The 21,159-nt window shown below is 54.4% G+C and overlaps 1 protein-coding gene across 9 annotated transcripts in view; it reads right to left on the bottom strand.

The window, feature by feature from the left end:
• UBASH3A (ubiquitin associated and SH3 domain containing A) overlaps positions 1–19,878 on the bottom strand; it is a 39,584-nt gene extending 19,706 nt beyond the window's left edge. For 7 of the 9 annotated variants that reach the window (XR_007137176.1, XR_007137181.1, XM_047797192.1 and 4 more), the window contains exons 1-6: positions 19,393–19,878; positions 17,452–17,505; positions 14,534–14,671; positions 12,619–12,817; positions 7,718–7,887; positions 6,511–6,719 (exon numbers count right to left, since the gene is read on the bottom strand). Coding sequence is in view for 7 of the 9 variants with exons in the window: in XM_047797192.1 (XP_047653148.1) it covers positions 6,511–6,719; positions 7,718–7,887; positions 12,619–12,817; positions 14,534–14,671; positions 17,452–17,505; positions 19,393–19,863 (1,241 nt within the window). In the remaining 2 variants the exon portion in view is untranslated. Of the gene's footprint in view, positions 1–6,510; positions 6,720–7,717; positions 7,888–12,618; positions 12,818–14,533; positions 14,721–17,451; positions 17,506–19,392 lie in introns of all 9 variants that reach the window. The other 2 variants (XM_047797234.1, XM_047797238.1) reach the window with 2 other exon arrangements.
• Between the last annotated feature and the right edge of the window lie 1,281 nt (positions 19,879–21,159).

The following is a 21,159-nucleotide window of genomic DNA, read 5'->3' as shown; positions in this document are numbered from 1 at the left end:
CCCGGGTCCTTCTGAGAGGAGGAGCTCAGGACACAGGCCCACACAGCGGGACGGCCGTGCGAGGACACGGGGAGGAGACGGCCGTCGGCACACCTCCGGGAGAGGCCTCCGAGGACCCAGCGTGGTCTTGGACGTCTGGCCTCCAGGGCTGTGAATGGGCGCCCCGTCTGCAGTATCTTGTTCTGGGACCCCAGCAAGCCCATGCATGTCCCTCTGAGGGTCCCCTTCTAAAGCAGCCAAAGGCGTGAAGGTGGCAGAAGTGGGGACACAAGGACGAGGGAGCAGACACATTCGGCAGCCCGGGGTAGGTAGTAGGGCAGGACACATGCAGGAAAGGCCCAGGGGCACCAGGGGCCGTGGGCGACTGGGGTGCCCAAGCAGCTGCAGGCAGAGGGGAAAGTGCTGCTTGGATGGCAGACGGAGCTCCCGGGCCAGGGATGGAGCCCGAGCCGCGTGTGTCTGCGACCTGGCAGCTTGTGACCATGCCGGATCCTCCGCCCATGGAGCGTGGCCAGGGATGGCACCCACATCCTCATGGATTCTAGTTGGGTTCTTCACCCACTGAGCCACAATGGGAACTCCCTTTCTTTCTGCTTCTGACGCACCCGTCAGCCGGGGACCCCCAAGAAGCCAAGTCGCTGCTCTGCTAGCTGTTCCGTCTCATCGATCTGTTTTTTTTCTCTTTCCCTGAAGGCAGGACCATCTTATGGGTTTATAACACGTTTCTAACATCTAATCAGGTAAATATCTTCTCTCATTTTCCCCCCACTGTTTTAATTCCCAGATGGACTCTCAATCGTTCAGTGAGGTTCCAGCAAACGCTCCCACTGGGATCGCCCCTCGAATTCCGTTAAACCCGGGAGTAACTCTGGGAGGGTCCATTTTCCTTGATCTCACACGTGCTGCGTTTCTACATATTTGGTCCGTTTGTAAGTGTTTGCCTTTCTCTCCCACAGACGCCCTAGTCTCCCCATTCTCGTAAAGCTGACGGCTCCCAGGCTTCCATCCGGAGACCCTAATGGGGTCCTGTGCTGGGAGGGGCGGCATTTTTCCTGAATCTCAGTGGCCCAGGGTCAGGCCATCTGCCTTTCACCTCCGCAACTGTGCTCCCAGCACCCTCAGCGCCCACGTGGTGTTTGACGCAGTTAACGCATTTCCCAAGTCCTGCAAGTGGCACCTTCTCTCTCCACCTGGGTACCTCTCCCGTCTTGCGCTGCAAAGCCTATTGGCAGGAGCCGGGTCACATAGGCCTATGGGATTTGTATGCTCTTGGGGCCAGATGTCACGCGTAGGAAGTGTGGGTGCTAGCTGGTCATGGGTGGACGAGAGCACGACCCCCGTCTTCAAACTAGTGACAGTTTCCTCTTCAAATGAACCTGCTTCCAGTATTCAAAGAGCCTCGTCTTGACACAGGAAACCTTGGTTGGTTTCCTCTTCCTGACGGCGCGGTGGAGGGCGTGGCTCACGGTGCAGAGCGCAAGGCTCCTTATCTATAAATAACATCTGTGAAGTTTACAGTCGGAGAGAAAAATTGACTTTCTTTTTTTGGGGGCCAGTCTTTCAAATGAAATACATCATAGCTTTGCCGCCGGGATGTTGATGATGAGAGGAGAAAGGAAAGAACCTAGCACTTTATTTTATTTTATTTTTTTTGTCTTTTTGCCTTTTCTTGAGCCGCTCCCGTGGCACATGGAGGTTCCCAGGCTAGGGGTCGAATTGGAGCTGTAGCCACCGGCCTATGCCAGAGCCACAGCAACGTGGGATCTGAGCTGTGTCTGTGACCCACACCACAGCTCACGGCAATGCCGGATCCTTAACCCACTGAGCAAGGGCAGGGATCGAACCCGCAACCTCATGGTTCCTAGTCGGATTCGTTAACCACTGCGCCACGACGGGAACTCCGAGAAACTAGCACTTTAATATTTTGTGTTTTCCTCTTAAACTTCAGAGCCTGCTTAGCATGTACGGTACACTGCAGAAGTAGATTATTTAAATTCTCCCTGGTTCAAAGGGGCCCAGCTGGGGGGCTGTGTGGACCGTGACTGTCTGTCTGCTGGGGCTGCTATAACAAGGTACTGTGCCCCGGGCGGCTTAAACAACGGACATTCATTCTAGAACATTCTGGAGGCTGGAGGTGCAAGACGGAGGTGCGAGCAGGGCAGGTCCCCGCCAGTCCTCCCTCCTGGGCACGTAGATGGCCGTCCCTCCCCGTGTCCCCACATGGCCACCCCTCTGTGGGCACCTGCGCCCTGCTCTCTTCTCATGAGAACACCAGTCAGAGTGGATCAGGGTCCACCCTTGAGACTTCATTTTGCCCCCATCCCCTCTTTAAAGACTCATCTGCAAATGCTGAGGTGCCGGGGGTCGGGACGTCACTGTGGGACTCTGGGGGGCACCACGCAGCCTGGGGCAGCCCCTTTGTGACGTCTGGGCTACTGGCCACCGACTCGCTCTGTGGTTTTGGGAGGTTCCTGGACACGTGCTGCTTCAGGATCGGGACTCTTCTCTCGGCTGGGAAAGGACAAAATGTTCTCGGAGCGCGAATGTTCGTGGCTCTTTGGAGATTATGCTGCTGGTCGTCTTCTCCGCGAAGGGTCAAAAGCCTGAGATTCACACACACACTCCGCCGCCGTCACTCGGGTGGCCTCCCATCTTTTCCTGGGGTAAATACTGTAGGGTCATGGTACTGCCCCGTGGGACCCCATCGGAGATGTTGATGGGCTGTTGGCACCGCAGCCTCCCTGCCCGCAGCGGGAGCAGTCCTGGGCCAGCACCATCGAACCGAGTTTCTGCTCAACAGACCGGTGATGTGTCCAGACATTCTAGGGCCATTTTCTGATTTCAAACGTTTGACTGCTTAATAAAGTACACTTGGGGCTGCTTTAAAAGACACAGCCAGGACAGCTGAGTGACACAGCAGGGCTGGTTCTGCCCTTCCGGGCCACAGTCACAGGTCACACTTTGTCCCACTGCTTCCCAGCAAGGGCAGAGCTTCCAACACACAGCCCATCACATGCCCCATCCTTAGCACTTAGATACAGCTCAGGCCAGTCCTTAGTTTCCTCTTAATTCCTAGGGGACACCTGTTTCCAGAAAGAAGAGTCCCAGAAATGTCCACTTAAAAGCTGGAATGGTTATTTTGGTGACAGGTGACGGATAGATTAACTGTGAGGTGTGTAAAGCCACCATCTCATTTTCTAAAGAGTCTTCTCTGCATAGTTCTAGAAACATCCACTTGGCTGAATGCTTGGTGACAGTGAAGCTTGCTTGTCCTGGGCAAGGTTTGGAGGACTTGCTAAAGGGCGGGGGCCAAAGTGGACCAGGCCACCTGGAGCTCAGACAGCCAGTTAGGGTAGAGCCAGCATCTTCTCTCCTGCTACTCCTGGAATGGTTCATGGACCAGTGAAGCACTGAGTTGGTTCTAAAAGGAGACAAGTGCTTCCTTAATTGCAAGATGTCATCCAGCCCCTCCACCTCCCGGGGCCCAAACGTCCATGGCCCTCAGGGAGCATGACATGATGCAGCTGATTCTCTCCGAGGTCCCTGGTGTCACCAATGTCCTGGGATTCTGTTGTGGCCACTGGACCATGGCCTTGTCTATACCTGCAAAATTGTGCTTGTTCAGGACGACTGGTCTACCTGCGGCTGGGAAGGCTGTGGTTATTCGGTGGAAGTCGTGTCACTTTCCACACTGGGTGTGGGAGAGCTTGGAGCCTGGGTCCTTCATCGTGCGAGGTGTGTACAGAGCTTGGCCCTGGGTTCGTCTGATTTCTCCCCTTTATTCTCCCTTTGACCCCATTTCCTTATGTTTTCTTTGAACTTAAAATTGATTCATTTATATTTTGAATAAGTAATGTATTTCTATGGTTAAAGGTTTTTAAAAATTATGCAGTGGGAGGGAGTGAAAATTCTCCCTCCCATTCCTATCCTGTTCTCCCCACTCTACAGCTAGTTACCGTTAGAAGTTTCCAGGGATTTCCTTTCCAGGGAACTTTTAGGCCTAAACATGCATATAAATAATACTGTGTATGTATATACATACTGACAACAACGTTCACTTCATCTTTCCCCAGAATAATACCATCCTGTACCCACTGTTCAGCAAAGTATCTTCAGTTTTATGTCAGTTTTATGTCAGTCCGTAAAATACTTCCTCATGAGCAATTGAAAAAAACTTCAAGTATTCTAGTGCCTGCAGGTATTGCCGTTTTTTTCACTGGCTTATTTTTAATTTGATTATCTGCCGGATGAGGTGATAGTGGAAAGCCACACACACCTTTGCCCAGTTGTCCAGCGAAACGTGATGCCAGGTTCTGCCGCAAAGAGATTCTGCAGATGTGGTTGAAGTCCCTAATCAGTCAACGCTCGGTGAATTGAAAGGGAAGCTCTCCCGGGTGGGCCTGACTTACTCAGCTGAAGGCCTTTTAACAAAAGCTCAAAAAGCTTTTCCAAATAGCAGCTGTGTCTGAAGGTCACTGCTCTGCCGCCCACCTGGGTGGTTCTTCCCAATGGTCACACCTGGGTGAGAAGTTCCACGCATCCCTGGATGTCCCGCTTACGGTCACCTGCCCTTCCTTCCTGCCTGCCCTCGCTTAGCCAGCCCAACAATCGTGTACGGCAGTTTCCTTCCTTCCTTCCTTCCTTCCTTCCTTCCTTCTTCCTTCCTTCCTTCCTTCCTTCCTTCCTTCCTTCCTTCCTTCCCTCCCTCCCTCCCTCTCTCTCTCTCTCTCTTTCGCTTTTTAGGGCCACACCTGCAGCACATGGGAGTTCCCAGGCTACGGGTTGAACTGAAGCTACCGCTGCTGGCCTACACCACAGCCACAGCAATGCCAGATCCAAGCTGATTCTGTGACCTACACCACAGCTCACAGCAATGTCAGATCCTTTAACCCGCTGAGCGGGTCCAGGGATCAAACCCACGTCCTCATGGATACTAGGTGGGTTTGTTTCCACCGAGCCACAACTGGAACGCTGTAAGGTAGTTTCTTGTAATAAATCCACATGAGTGTACGTATACAGTGTGCAGTATGGATATATATTATATGCTATAATAATATAAAATAGTAGAACAAACATAAATTATTTATACAATTAATAAATCAGCATATGTTAAGTATAAAATAATATAAACATCTTCTATGCATATATTTATGTTATATAAGCACATGATATAAAATTTAACAGGTTTTGCTTCTCTGGTCAGCCTTTCCTGACACTAAATTTGGTTTTAGGAGTGAGGTGTTGCTGTAACAGGTGCAGAAAATTTGGGAGCAGCTTTGAGGCTGAGCAGGGGGTGGAGGCCAGGAGGGTTTTGAGACGCGTGAGAACACCTCCAAATGACTTTGCACAGACTGTCGATAGAGAGATGGATGTTACAGGTGTCCCTGGCAAGGGCTCAGAGGGAAGTGAGGTCCGTGTCGCAGGACAGTGGAGGAAGAGGGGTCCCTCTTATGCAGTGAGGAAGAGTTTAGCGCAGTTGTCCATGGAGAGCAGAACTTGCAAGTCCTGAGGCTGGTTATGCACCCAAGGACCTTTCCCAGCAAAGCGTTAACGTTTCTTCTCAAGGCTTATGTGTGAGGAGCGAGAGACATTGAAGGAAGAAACCTTAAGCCAAAATGAACGAGTGCCTGATGATTTTGAAAATCCTTAGCCTCCCCAGGTGATGCAAAAATTAAGAAATTCTATCTGAATGGGAAGAAGCAAGCTGGGGTTCCCATCGTGGCTCAGCAGGTTAAGAAGCCAGCTAGTACCCATGAGGGTTTGGGTTCGATCCCTGGCCTTGCTCAGTGGGTTAAGGATCCAGCATTGCTATGAGCTGTGGTGTAGGTCGCAGACACAGCTTGGATCTGGCATTGCTGTGGCTGTGGTGTAGGCCTGTAGCTGCAGGTCCATTTGACCCCTAGCCTGGCAACTTCCATATGCCGCAGATGTGGTCTTAAAACAAAGGGGGGGAGATGCAAGCCACCAGAATGCCTACAGCTTCAGGGAAAGGAATTCTCCCAACGACCATATGTGCTTGGGAGAGAACCCCTTAGATAAGACCCCAGCCTCCAGCCCAAACTTGGGAGACCCACCACGTGGAAGGCCCAATTATGCCAGACCCATTGGGAAAACTAGGAGACAGCAAATGCATATTGTTCTGGCTGTTAAGTTCATGGCCATCAGTGATAATGCTCCTTAGGACTTCAGAGTTTATACCCTACGCAGAAGGATTAGGGCGTCGGACCGTAACTTACCAGGTCCACGATAAAGAAGTGGTGATTTGTAGTCATTTTGGGATTATGATCTCAGAAAAGTCTTAAGTAATTCATGTTTTCTGACTGTTATGAGCAGAAAGCTGTGATATTTACCACATGCCTGCAAGGATAACGCTGCCAGCCGGGAGACGGCAGCTTTGACCAGCGGTGGAAAGATCTAGATGCGTACGGGCACCATGACTACTGTTTGCAGACTCTAGCGGGAGGGAGGAGCCCGGCCCGCAGGGGGGCGGGCGGGGGAGGGGGCCCTCACCTGTGCTTCACCCAGGTGTCGCACTCGCTGGCTCGCTCCGTGTAGTTCTCGGGCAGGAAGCCCCGGCAGCCTGTCCGCTGGGAGATTCCGATGACCCAGCCCTCGCTGGCTTCCTCCTGCTGAGTGGGGTCCACGAAGATGTGGTCCCCGGGGCTTAGCGTCAGTTCGTCCACGTTCTGGGGTTTGTACTGGAACAGGACCCGCAGGGTCTAGAAAGGAGGCAGGCGTCTTCACGTAGGGCAAGGACTCGGGTTGGAAAGAGAGATGGGAGGCCTTTCGCTCTCAGGGACCCCCGACGGGTTCTGTGTCCCCAAGACACACCCAAGCTTGCCAACAGGAGACTATGACAAAGGGGGCACGGACTTCTGGATAGATTTAGAAGTGAAATTTGGTATCTATCCATCCAGCTATCATTGGTCAATTTAACATTTATCTACGTATCTGTACCTATCAATTATCTATAACCTATCTAATCTATCATCCAGCTACCTCTTACCTGCCTACTTCCTATCTGTCTATTTATTCTCTATCTACCTATCTCTACTTATTTCTTATATGAAAAAATCTCAAAGCTACCCACCTCTTTGTCTCTGTCTACCTTCTATCTGTCATCTGTCATTTATCTACATCTGTGTCTATCAATGATTTATCATCTAGCTAACCTATCATCTATTGACTCTCTCTCTGTCAGCTACCTAACCCATCTGCATTATTTCTTATTTGGAAAAATCTCAAAGCCTTACCAGAAGTTCACACCCATCTTCCTTGGAGCGGGGGGTGTTTGCAGCTTCTCCCACCCCGCGGGACACAACGGACTCATTCACACTTATTCCATATGGGTCTGAAAGGACCACCCAGCACAAGCCTTCTGCCTAAAACCAATCCATTCCGTGGGGAGGAGGTCCTGCAGTGTGGCTTCACTCAAATCAGATGTGAACAAATTGATACACAACACGCTGTAGTCATAAGTCTTGGCGCCAGTCCCTTTATAATACCAGACTTTTTTCAATTTCCTGCCCAAATTTCTGTGTGTCTGCAGCTCATACAAAAGAATGTTAATTCCAAAATGCAGACAACAAGATGATTTTAAAGAGGGGATAGAAGTTCTTCCTTCTACCGGAAAACCTCCAGCTCCTGGGGCTCCTGGGGGTCAGGGCTCTGTCCGGTGGTTCACCTGTTCCTATGGCGGGGGAGGGGGCCTGCTCACCTGGTAGTGTACGAAGCGCATGTCGCGGGAGTAGAGCGCGGCTGTCCACTGGCAGCTGTGGCCCGGGTGGACGGCTCTGGCCAGCTGCTCCAGTGTCCTCTGGTGGTGGGGGTAGAACTTGTGGGCCAGGGTCAGATGCAGCTGCTTGGTGCAGGGCTTCACCGTGCAGTCTGTGAAATCAGGCAAAGGGGGCACCTTTACCCAGATGTCTGCAGCACACACCCAGGGGCTCAGCATCTAGGGCGGCTGCCTGCCCAGGCCAGTGGTGCAAACTTCTCTGCACATTGCACCTCCTGCCTCTGCCACCCCTCCCCATGGCTTTGGCGCATCCCCGACAAGGCGAGGACTGGGCGCAGACTGGCCATCGCACAGCTCACCTCGTTAGGGAGACAGCCGGGCACCTGCAGGTTTTACGGGGAGTGGGAAAGCGGAGGGTGTAGAGGTAGAGGTTTGGGGTCTATCGAGTTGCCAGCTAGTTGCCCAAACAGTTGATTCTAGTCCTTCATCCCCTGGGACATGTACAAGCCTCAGTGGCCTGGACATGGGGGCTCACACTCCAGGTCAATGGCTTTTGGCTCAATCGCAGAGTCTCTGGAGGAAAACGGTCTGAGCAATGCATCCATCAAATATGGCCACGCCTCCAGCACTCAGCTGGCCTTGGAGTCATGGGAAGCCCTTGGAGCTGCCAGGCCCGGGCCTTTGTGAGTGGCCTCTGCCCTTGTGGCCCCACCCTCCCGGGCCTCATCTCTGGGCTCTCAGGTCCATGGACAGTGGCATCCAGGAAGCAGCCAGGACCTGATTACAGCCGGGCCACAAAGCTGCTGTGCTCCGGGGCAGTGGTGATCAGCACAGCTGCACAGACCTCGGAATCCGAGTCACTTAGCTCTAGACCCAACCTGTCCCATTTGGCAGGTGACCGCGGGGAGCATTTTGGTCTGACCCAGCCTCCTGGAGGCTGGGACGGCTGCCTGCTGGGTTGTCCTGAGAAACCAGTCGTAACGGTGAGCTTCCCGAAGGGATTTTCAGTAATAGGTAGCCGCTACCTTTCCCACGGGCAATGCTTAGCAAGACCCAGCATCTGTCCTCCCCCTGAAAAAGGTCAAGGGGGATGCATGCACTTCTTGGAGCCCAGCCCGGAGGCCCCACCTCCATCCTCTGCCTGAGCCTTTTGTTGCTAAGGAGAACCTGGAGGGGTTTCCACACCCTGAGCTGCAGGGCTGAGGAGCCCAAAGCGGAGGGCGCGTGGGCGGTGGGAAAATTCCTTTCCTCCGGTTTCGGCTGCTGCGGGAGGACGGCCTTGCCGTGTGTGAGCCAGCGGGACCTGGGAAAGGCCTGTGTGGGTCATCACGAGAGAGGTCACCTAGTCACCCGACTCCTGAATGGGCGCTGTCTTCTCTTCGTGGCCCGCGCCCCTAGGGACATTGAGCTGGTGACAGGCACACTTGTTGGTGACGACACACCAGAGCTGTCACCAGCCCCTCCCACCCCATCAGGGTCAGGCTTGGGGCACAGGCTGTGTCAGGGTGGGTGGAGCCTGCTCAGGGTCAGGTGATGGACGTGAGGTCAAAGCCGGCTCCCCCAGGATGTGGGGCGGCCAGCGTGAGACCCAGGCATCACGCGGCAGGACAGGGCTGGACTCCAGGGCCACACCCACCACCCACTGGTGGGGAACTCTGTTGGTTTCCGGGCTGTGGTCACAAGTTGTCCTGCGCTGGGTGGCTTAAGACCATAGAAAGCTGTTGTCAGGGGTCTGGAGGCCAGAAGTTCAAACCCAGGGGTCGGCAGGGCGGATTCCCTCTGGAGACTCTCGGGAGGGTCCCTCCTTGCTCCCTCCACCCCCCAGGGCTCCCGACACTCCTTGGCTGCAGCTGTTCAGTGCCTGCCCCCGAGGCCACGCGGCCTCTCCTCTGTACTCTCTCTTCTTAAGAAGATTGCAGTGGTGGGACTTTGGGTGGCCCCTGCTCCACTGTGACCCCCACAAATTACATCTAAAAGCCCCTATTTCCAACTAAGGTCCTTTTCTGAGGTTCAGGGCAGACATGAATATGAGGGGGTCCTTTGCAGCCCATGACAGTGACCTTGGGCAGACACTTGGCCCTTCATGGCCCTAGGTCACTTGGTTTTTATTTTATTTATTTTATTTTTTGTCTTTTTTTTTTTGCCATTTCTAGGGCCGCTCCCATGGCATATGGAGGTTTCCAGGCTAGGGGTCGAATCGGAGCTGGAGCCGCCAGCCTACGCCACAGCCACAGCAACGCAGGATCTGAGCCGCGTCTGCGACCTACACCACAGCTCACGGCCACGCCAGATCCTTAACCCACTGAGCAAGGCCAGGGATCGAACCCGCAGCCTCATGGTTCCTAGTCGTATTTGTTAACCACTGAGCTGTGGCGGGAACTCCGGTCACTTGGTTTTCAAATGGAACCGTGGAGAAGCCACTTTGGGGGTAAGTGAGGGGCTGGGCTGCTCAGAAGCACGTGGCTGACACGTGGCATCAGGCCAAGATTGTCCTTGTAGAGACAAGAGGATGGAGAGTGATCCTCTGAACTCAGGTTTACATAAAGGAGACCAATCCTCAGAGACATGGACGTTGCGGATAAGGTCCAGCAAATACCATGTGGTATCACTCACAGGCGGAAGCTAAAAAATGGCACAGGTGAATCTACCTGCAGAACAGAAACTCACAGGCATAGAGAACAGACTTCTGGTTGTCGAGGAGGAAGCGGGGGAGAGGGATGGGCGTTTGGGGTTAGGAGATGCAAGCATTTACATTTATTTTTAATGGAACTGTAGTTAATTTACAATGTTGTGCCAACTTCTGCCGTACAGCAGTGACCCAGTCATACATACATACATATGCATTCTCTTTCCCACATTATCCTCCATCCCGGTCTGTCCCAGGAGACTGGATAGAGGTCCCGTGCTGTACAGCAGGACCCCACTGCTTCTCCATCCTAAATGCAACAGTTTGCCTCTACTGACCCCAGACTCCCCATCCATCCCACCCCAGCCCACCCCCACCCCGCTTTGCCAACCACGAGTCTGTTCTTCATGTCTGGGAGTCTGTTGCTGTTTTGTTCATTTGTGCCTTATTTATTTATTCATTCCTTATTTCTTCTTTTTAGGGCCGCACCTGCAGCATATGGAAGTTTCCAGGCTAGGGGTCCAATTGGAGTCGCAGCTGCTGGCCTACGCCACAGCCACAGCCATGCCAGATCTGAGCCGCGTCTGTGACCTACACCACGGCTCATGGCAACACCAGATCCTTAACCCACTGAGCGAGGCCAGGGTTGAATCTGCATCCTCATGGATACTAGTTGGGTTCTTAACCCACTGAGCCACAACAGGAACTCCCATTTGTGCCTTTTTTTTTTTTTTGTCTTTCTGTCTTCTCTAGGGCTGCACCCATGGCATGTTGAGGTTCCCAGGCTAGGGGTCCAGTCGGAGCTGTAGCCACTGGCCTACACCAGAGCCACAACAATGCTACATCTGAGCTGCGTCTGCGACCTACACCACAGCTCATAGGCAACACCAGATCCTAACCCACGGAGCGAGGCCAGGGATCGAACCCGCAACCTCATGGTTCCTAGTCAGATTCGTTAACCACTGAGCTAAGACGGGCACTCCCTGTGCCATATTTTAGATTCCGTATAAGAGTGATATCATATGATATATATCTAAACTAGTACCCCGAGAATGGATAAGCAATGAGGGCCCACTGCACAGCACAGGGAATGCCACCTGATCTCTTGGGACAGACCGCGGTGGAAGATAATCTAAGAGAAGGGAAAGCAAATCTGAGTAGGACTGGGTCACTTTGCTGTTAAACGAAGTTAACCAGGTTCTTTAAAAGCAAGTATATATCTAGCACATAGGATTCAAAAAGCCAGCCTCCAAATGGAAGTCTGGGATTAACGAAGGTTGCAGTGGCTGGGGGTCCCTCTCCATACCTGTCTGTGGAGGGGCAGGGAGGGGCTTCCCCCCAGGGTGCCGTGGGCCCTTCCAGTTTCAGACCAGCCAACCCCAGGAGTACTGAGCACTGCTGTGCGCCCGGACCACAGCCACGTTCCCCAGACAGGCTGCATCGCTTGATGGCGAGAGCCCCAGCCATGGGCCGGGAAAGAAAACTCAGGGGGTTGGATCCCAGCTCACAGCTGAGGTCAAGTCCAGAATTCTTCCCGCTAAAGTCTCCAGGCGGAGCTGCTGTTTGAGAAAAGAGGATTGGGCTAATTCTCCAAGTGAGTCTAGGTCATTTTCCCCTAAGAGGCTGAGGAGACAGGACCACACTCATACCAAAAAAATCAACGTAAATGAGTCAGGCCTTGCGTTTGACCCCCAGCGCTGGCCCGGTGAGGAGAGATGCTGCCGGTGGACACGGGGCTGGGGGAGGCCCCCACTCCCCACCTGCGCCAGCCTACGGTGCCCTGTCGTCATGAAGGCACACAACGTCCCCTCCAGAGACGGCTCCCGGGCAGCTAGAATAGGGCGAGTGTGCTGAAAAACCTCGTGCATGCGGACGGGGCCCTCTCCCGCTCAGAGAAGAGTCCTCTGCTGGTCCTCAGGCTTCTACTTGCTCAGGGTTTTGAAGGACGCCCTGGACCGTTAGGGAGGGTCTGTCTAATTGTTGGGCCTCGGGTTAAGGCCAGGTCATAGCTGCGGGCTGCAAGGGGCCAGGTGGGCGCGGACATGGGCGGGCGAGGGCCCAGGCACCCTCTGTGAGCAGCCAGTCATAGCCCCCAGACCCGCCAGCAGGCTGACCCTGGCTGCATCGGGGAACCGCCTCACTCTCACGGCCCTGGGGTCTGCCCACCGCATCCGAGGGCGGCGAGCTCGACCCCTGGCACAAGGCACCCCTTTCTATGAACCGGGCTCTGCGTGCACGACTGCCCGGGGCTGCCCACCTGCTAGGACCGAGGCTTCTGTGGCGAACATCACGGCAAATTCCCGGATGATGTCTGCGGGGCCATCGTTCACGAAGAAGCCCAGGTAGCTGACGGAAGAGTGGAGAACCAGCGGCACGGCCGCGGGGAAGGCGCCCAGGCTCCGGTCCCCCGCTCGCTTCAGTGCCTCATACAGACACTCCACCTTCTGGTCTTCGCACTGGGGACAGAGACAGGACGCTCACCTTTACCTTAACCAGTGAGCCAGGCAGCGGGGAGCTCTCTGCCGCTCACGACGCCGTGATGTGGCCTACGGGGTCCTGGCGTTTGGGGCTACGACCCTGTTCTAGAGCTGGTCCTGTTTCCTAGAGAATTCAGGTCAAGTTCTTTTTGGAACTAAGTATCCTTTCAGGGCCCAGGTCAGAAACCCTCCTCCCTCTAAGTATGCCCCTCATGCCACACCGAGTTGACCCACTGGGCATCACGCCCGAGCCCCCTCCTCCACTCCTGGGGCCCACAGCTGTCCTCAGCGCTGCATTGTTGGCTTCTGGATGTTTCCCGTGGCCCCACTGAGGCAGACCCGGGGTGCACTGCTCAGAACTTAACCTGCTGAGGAGGGTCGTAGCCTAGGTCTCGGCTGCTGACCATCAGACCCGACAGAGGCTGTGTTTTGGCCAGAGATCAAGCCATCCCTGCCTGCAACAAGCTCCCTGTCAACCCCACTGTCACCCATATACTTACCCTCTGGCCAGACGGAGCGCCTCCAGACTCCTGGGCTCAGTGCTGCTCAAGGAAAGCCCTCCCAAGACTGTCCTCCACGTGGATGAGTCTATGCAGCCACGTGGGACCCCAGGGAAACCCAGACATGGCAACCCCCACTCCGAGATCCTGGCCACCCCTTCTCTCCCAGCAGCTAGCTCCCTCTGATGCCCACAGCCTCTTTATCCTCTGAGCTGGGGCCTTGTCCTGGCTTTATGTGCACCCCATCTCCCCTCCTAACCGGGAGCTCATGAAATTCACCAAATCCACCCCTTTCGGCTCTATCTTTGCAGCCCTTGCAGGGCCTGGAAAGTGCTCTGCTCTTTCCCGGGACCCCAGCCCACCAGCAAATGGCAGGGGTTGTCAAGGGCTCTGCAAGGTGCTGTTTGTCCTGGCATCTTCTGGAAACCTTCCCTTCACAGGACTGCCTCCCCCTTCCATGCAGTGACACGGGGCCTGGGACTGGGGGCTGACAGCAGAGCAGGGGCAGGGCAGGGAGCACCCTCTCTGTGCTTCTCCATCAGGAACCACAGAGGACTTGGTGTCTCTCCTCTCTCCTTCCTTCCCTCGTCCTCAGGCTTCCCTTTTCTTCTGAGTTGCCCAGGTCCTTCTCACCTTCCCAGGCCACCTAACTGACCCTCTGCTGGATCAGAGGGCTGGTCTCCAAGCCAGGGTGAAGTCCTACATCTGCGTCTGGCCAACCCATCCTTCAGTTGATCCATCACACATTCGGAAGCACCCACCCTGTCTGAGGCACCACGCTAGTCTCCGAGGGTACACCCGTGAGTGACACCTCCCCCTTCCCTTGAGGATCTCAGTCCACTGAGGGGTATAGAGCTGAACCAGGCACATCCCCACACAACAGGAAAAGCACCGCTAGATGGATAAACAAGAAGGTGGTGGGACAAAAAAGGCAACAACCCCCTCTGCCTGGGGTGATGGGGGACACTTTAAAAAGGGAGGGGATAAATGAGTTGGGTTTTGAAGGATGAATAGGAGTTGACCGGATGAAGAGGCAGAGGAAAGTAAAGGATATCTCACACCACAGTTGTGGCCCATCCAATGAAAATAAGTCCCATGGCTGCTCTCAATTTTGTCCCATCACCACCGAGTTATTGCAGGAAATGACTTCAGCCACCGTATTAATGAGCACTAAAGGCGTGTTGGGCAGACTCACCGTGAAGAAGTCACAGAGCGTGATGTGAGGGAAGACCTCGTGGGCTCTGTTCTTCGCACATTGACGCTTGCTCTCTCTCCAGAACTCTTGAAGTTTGTCCAGCAGGGGCCCAGTGGGACAGAGGAACAGGGCATACTCCTGGGGGATGGGGTCGTCGAGAGAAGGGTCATTGCAGTGGCATCGCAGCCTGTAATGGAGGAGGGGACGTTTTCTCCTGCTGTTGTGGCAAGGAGTCTTTCCCCAGGGAGGACAGCGGTGACGGTGACTCTGAATAATGGCCCAGCGGGACTCCTCCAGCACAGGGCTGGGTGCGTCCACCCTGGTCTCAGAGCCAGGCTTGTCAGATTCCCAGGCCAAAGACCACGAGGAGGAGAGGAAGGTGACAGGAACACTCAAAACCTGGTCATCTTACCATCTTTGTGGGCCCTGCATCTTCTTAGGGTGGAACATTTTGTGGGAAAAACTCCCAGTTTAATTCTATCTCTAACTTCAAGTTAAGTGTAAAAACACAGTCACAAAGAACTAGCTGGGATTTAGGTGGCTACTCTATTTTCTTTCAATCCAGAAATGTATTTTAATACGGGGGGAACGGATATACAGCCCCGAATTCAAGTTCATTCTCACCAATAATAAAAAAATATTTGAGACAATGCTTTCCTCATTTGTCAAATTAGCAGAATGTCTTTCAGAAGAGAAGAGTTTTGCTTAAGTCAAAGGCACAGTGAGACTTAAGGATAAATTTCTACCACCTTTATACAAAGCATTTTCCCAATATATATCGAGAGTCTCAAAATTGGAGAAGCTGTTGTGGTTCAGTGTGTTAAGAACCCGACACGGGAGTTCCCGTCATGGCACACTAGAAACGAATCCAACTAGGAACCATGAGGTTGCGGGTTCGATTCCTGGCCTCGCTCAGCTGGTTGGGGATCTGGCGTTGCTGTGAGCTGTGGTGTAGATCACAGACTTGGCTCGGATCCTGCATGGCTGTGGCTGGGATGCAGGCCGATGGCTACAGCTCTGATTGGACCCCTAGCCTGGGAACCTCCCTATGCCATGGGTGCAGCCCTGAAAAAAAAAAAAAGAACCCAACATCATGTCTATGAGGATACAGGTTTGATCCCTGGTCTTGCTCAGTGAGTTAAGGATCTGGCTTTGCCGTGAGCTGTGGCATAGGTCAAAGACGCAGCTTGGATCCAGTGCTGCTATGGCTGCGGTGTAGGCTGGCCACTACCGCTCTGGTTTGACCCCTAGCCTGGGAATTTCCACATGCCGCAGGTGAGGCTGTAAAAAGAAAAACAAAACACACACACATACACAAAAAGAAAGACAAAGAAAAAAAGTCTCGAAGTCCCCACTCCATCTGAACCAAGAATTCTACTTCCAGAAATTTATCCGGAGGAAAAAGCAAACTATGTAGATAAAACTGCACATATAAAATATTTATTGTGCAGTTATTTATTCTAGGAAAGCAGGAAAAACTAGAGAAATGAGAGTAAATTTATCATCTAGTCATTAGAAACTATGGATTTGAAGAGTTTTTGATGACTCGAGATGTGCTCGTGATGGAATATTCATTTGGAAATCCGCATCCAGCCCCTGGAGAAACTGTTAGGTTTCCCGTCCTTAGCAGCGAAAAGGTGCCGAGAGAGGAAGCTCTGACCTCCTCATCGCGGCTCACTTCCTCCTTCTGCAGGAAACCTCGCTTCTTAATCTGTTTGTCTTCTTTGCGACATTTAGGTAACATGCTCATAGGTAACACTTGCGTGTATCTTACATAAGTCACAAGCTATTGCTCAAGTTATTCCGCAACTTTCATTTTTTTACTCAACAATCCGTTTTTGTAATCTCTCCATGTTGATGCACACACATCTAGTCGAGTCTGCCATGAGTGAATTTTTTTTTTTTTTTCTTTTTAGGGCCACACTCTTGGCATTTGGAAGTTCCCAGGCTAGGGGTCAAATAGGAGCTGCAGCTTCTGGCCTACACCACAGCCACAGCCATGGGTTCTGAGCCGCATCTGTAACCTATACCACAGCTCACAGCAATGCCAGATCCTTAACCCACTGAGCAAGGCCAGGGATGGAACCCGCGTCCTCATGGATGCTAGTTGGGTTCTTCACCCCCAGAACAGCAACGGAAATCCTGGGTCTGGTTTTTAATTCAAGTTTGGCAACTGACCTTGGAGCTCGCCCAGGCTGGATGGTCCTGGGTGCCCCCGCTTGTCCGTACCAGGGTTGAATGTTTGCCCTTGGCCTAGAGTTTCTGGAGGGGGTGGGAGTCCCCACTGGAGACTCGCTGGGCACACAGGGACCCAGTGCCAGTGATGACCATCCTGCTCTGGGGCGGGCACCCCAGCCTGGCGGGACCTGGGTTTTTTGCGTGTTTTTCGTCTCAGCTCTTCTGGGTTAGAGCGTGAGGGGACTTCCCCTTGGGACAGGACAGTGGCGTCACTAGCCACGCGGGCAGGGCTGGGTTTCAGGGAGGGGGTGCCCTCTTGGAGGCCCAGGGCAGAAATCCCAGGCTGGCAGCAGGGGGCAGCTGGCAGGGTCGCAGACCTGGCGGTGGCCACTTGGATCCTAGCCTAGGGCTCCCCTGCCCGAAGCACCAGGCTCCCTCAAGGTACCACATGTGGGGACTTAAGGGACATATGCACGGCCCCCTGCAAGGCCCGTCCCCATCAGAGGCAGAGACAGTGGTGACTCGGGGTCATCGTATCAGCGACATGGCTCTTCCCCATTTGGTCAGCAACCCCACCCCCCACCCCCCGCCAGCCTCATTCAGGTTACGGAAGGCTTCGGCCATTCTCCCTCTTTTGTTGTCCATTCAAACATGGGTTCTTTCCTCCTTCCCCTCTGCCCCCGGCCGCCCAGAGGGTCCACTGCGCAGAGACCTCACGGCCCTGCCGGTGCCCCACTCACCAGTCTGATGCCTCCTCCACGGTCTTCCTCCCCGTAGCTGCCAGTGCCTTGAGCCTGTGGGGGCAGGACGCAAGGAGCCCTCAGAACCTGCCTTTTGCTCCTGGAGGAAGGTCAGAGCGGCGGGGTGTCTGTGCAGGACATGGGACCTTCCGCCCCCCGATCCCCCGCCAGGGGCTGGTGGGCGAGACCTCTCCTCGGGGAGCAGCACCCAGGCCTCTGGCCTCTGGTGGCATTGCTGTGAGTTTGGAAATGTGGATGCTCACATCTGCCCCCTGCCCCCCTGCTTCCCTGGCCCCCACCTTCGTCCATGGAACGGAGAGCAAGGGCTCATGTCCTGAGTCCACCCATGCCTGAATTCCACCTCCCTGACCCAACCCCTCCCCACAGCCAGGTGGCCCTACTCTCGGATCCTTGAGTTCGCGTGGGGAACACATTAGAAGCTGCCTTAGGCAACCTTAGGCAGCCATCAGGGCCACGTCCCCGGCTGGCACACATGCCTACTGGCCAAGAAGCCGCCTGGCATCAACACACCCTGAGGGGTGTCCCTCTTCCAGAAAGCCCACCCCAAATGCCCAGGTAGGGGGGCCATGCAGCCCCTCTGTGTCTCCTCGCTGCCCGTGAGGTCGCCAGGCCCCCATCTCAATGGACCGCCCTCCGATCCGTCTGCCAGCTCCCCGGGCCCGAGTCTTACTTGTCATTGCAACCAGGACACGTGTACACGGGATGGAGCGTAACTGAAGGGGACCAGATTGGGCCCAGTGGAGTCTGGTGGAGGCATTCAGCCTGGAAATTGCTGGAGCTGATCAGGAACCCACTTCGCTGGGTGCCTGAGCGGGGGAGCCCCCTGGAGAGCTCATCGGAAGCTTTCCCTGGTGCTCCAGCCTAAGGGTCACATTTAAAACATGCTTCTCCACCCAGCACACGGCTGATGTTTAAACTGGAAGGGGTTTGGGGTGTGCTTTCAACGGCAGCTTTGGCCACATGGCAAAGTGTGGGCTCTAGAGGTGAGGAGAGGGGGTTTCAGCCCTCCTTTTCCACTCCCTGCCCCCTCCAGCCTCAGGGTCCCCCTCTGCACCCTGCCCATGCCTGGTTTCCTTTCGAGCTCACAGCCCCCCGCTCAGTGTGAGCAGAACGTGAGGACAGAGCCCCAGTGTGGGTTAGGGAGCAAAGGGGTCCAGCCTCAGGCACTCCAGCAGCTGGGTCACAGGGGTTCGTTAACCTGTTTAAGGCGCGTTTGCCCCCCTCCCAAGTGCAAGGTCGCCTCCGGAGGCCTCCGACATAGTTCCCAGACGAATGAGCATGTGAAGAGGACCTGATCTAAGGAACTGGTTCCCCGTGGAAGCTGTGACCGGGTGTTGGTCCGAAAGCTCATGGTTTGGGGGTGCCCCTCTGTCTCCGAGAGGGTAACTCGCGAGGTTGAGGGGTCTCTGGGTGCGCCTCCTCCTTGGATAAGTAGGGTCGTGTCCACCCTGCTCGGGGGGGTCCTTGACCCCTTTTTACATCATCAGACATCCGGGAGCTTCCCCTCAAAGACAAGGGCTCTCCCTTCACACGGAGAGAAGCACATTCTGGTGGATTTCAAGAGGTCCCCGCCTCCGAGGCCCACCCGCCTTTGGGGCTTTCGAATTCGAGTCTGCAAGGCCGTCTCAGGTTCGCTGAGCTGACCACCAAGGGGGGCAGCCAGGCCCCAAGTCCCCCCACACCCTGGCTCCCATTTCCCAGATGTCACGGGGCCCCCATCACCAGCCAGAAGAGTTTGTCTTTAAAAAGCGAGGTCGTGTCCTTCATAAAAGCAGAACGGGCCTCATTTGGAGCAGGTCTCGGGCCCTGCACGGTTCACCCCTCGCACAGGAAGTAAGTGCTCTGAGCCACCTGCAATTTTGCAGCCGTAGAGGGGTCGGCGGGGGGTCAGGGACCCTGGCCAGGTGGGGTGGTACTCACGCGGTGTGGGCCGGGAAGCCCATGTCCAGGAGGGGCTCCAGAAGCGCGGAGGAGCTGCGGCCCTTGAGCTTGCTGGTAACCTTGGCATAGAGCTGTGTCTCCCCCGCTGCCATCTCTTCCTGCCCGCAGACTGAGCGGAGCAGATAAAGCCGGAGAGGGAGAGGCAGGGAGCCTGAGGCTGAGAAGAGAAACCTCAAGCCCTTTGTGATCTGTCTGACAAAAGCTAATATCCTGTTTGCACGAGATACCCGTTTGCAGAACTCTCTTTGCAGAGCGTGGGTGTGGCGCCCCTTCCACATTGGGCTTTGGGGTCCGTCGGACTCCCCGCCTGGGATCAGCCGTCGCTGAGACTTGGGCTGCCCTTGGGAGCCAGTTGGCCTGTGTGAGGGGGTGGGGGGGCAGAGGGGAGGGGAAGCGGGGGTGGGGTTCTGAACCCCGAGGCACCTGGATCTTGGCCTCCTTAACCTGCATGGGACATTAGACTCCGCTGTATCTACTGTCCCTGCTAGCTCTGAAATGCGGGACCCTTTCAGCTATTCATTGACTTTTTAAACATTTCAAATACTTTTAAAGTTGGATGTGTGTGCAGAAAAGCTGACGAATCCTACGTGCACAGCTCAGGGCATTTGCATGAAGCAGGCACGGACACCTCATCCTTCAATAAAGCAGGTCTTCCGCTGGGGGAATTTTAGCCCCTTTCTCCAGGGACCACTGGCTCTGTCTGGAGACATATTTGGTGGTCACGATGGACGGAGGGGGCGCTCGCTATCAGGTTGAGGCCAGGAAGGCTGCAGGGCTCATGACAGTGAAGAAGGGTCCATCCCAAGGTGTCAGCAGGGCCAAGGCTGAGAAGCTGTACCCCAGAACACCACCAGACCCTCAGAAGCCCCCGGCCCCCGGGATCCCCGCCACCTGCACAGGCTTCTAGCTGTGTCCTCCTTCCCCCGCAAGTAGCTGCTGGGTTTACTTGTGTGTTAATTTTGCCCCACGTTGAAACCGACATAAACAAAACCATAGAGCAAGTCCTCTCCCAGGTCTGGTTCCTTCTGCCCAAAACTATGTAGGTGGAATTTACCCACATGACGGCCCGCAGTGGTGGTTCACTGCATGGGTGTGTGTTATTCCGTCAGATACGTGTACCACATCTTGTTTCTCCGCTTCTCTGAGGATGTGCGCTCCTGGGGTTGTCAGGTGTTTGGATGCTGCAGACACTCTTGTTTATGTCTGGGGGCCCGAGGTGTGCCTTTCTGCTGGGGACCCATTGAGGAGTGGGTAGCTGTGTCCTCGGACATGTGCCCCCTTCATGAGCAACTGCCGGGTGACTCTGCAAAGCCGTTGTCCCAGCAGCAGACGGGGCTCCTGCTGTGCTGCCTCCTGGCCCACCCTCGATGTCATCTGTCTTCTGAGTTTCAGCCCTTCTGAGGGTATGGCGGGGTGTGTCATTGTGGCTCTAATTTGCATTTCCCCGAATGGCAGTGGCACGGAGCACCACGAGACGGGCTCCGGCCCTTGAATATCCTCCTTGGGGAAGGGTCTGCTCAGGCCATCTGTCATTTTTAGATGGTTTGTATGGGTTTTCTTATCCATTTCTGGAAACTCTGGAGGGGAGTCTTTTGTTGGGTTCCTTTCAAGGTAATAACTTCTTACAGGCTGTGGTTTGCTTTTTAAATCTCTTAGTGATGTCTTTGAGTGAAACAAAAGTGCTTAATTTGAATAAAAATGAATTTATCTTTTTTTTATGGTTAGAACTTTCGACATCCTGTGTAA

Source organism: Phacochoerus africanus, chromosome 1, assembly GCF_016906955.1.
Source record: "Phacochoerus africanus isolate WHEZ1 chromosome 1, ROS_Pafr_v1, whole genome shotgun sequence".
Lineage (NCBI taxonomy): Eukaryota > Metazoa > Chordata > Mammalia > Artiodactyla > Suidae > Phacochoerus > Phacochoerus africanus.
The sequence above is the reverse complement of the archived record's forward strand: the minus strand, read 5'-3'. Positions and strand labels throughout refer to the sequence as shown.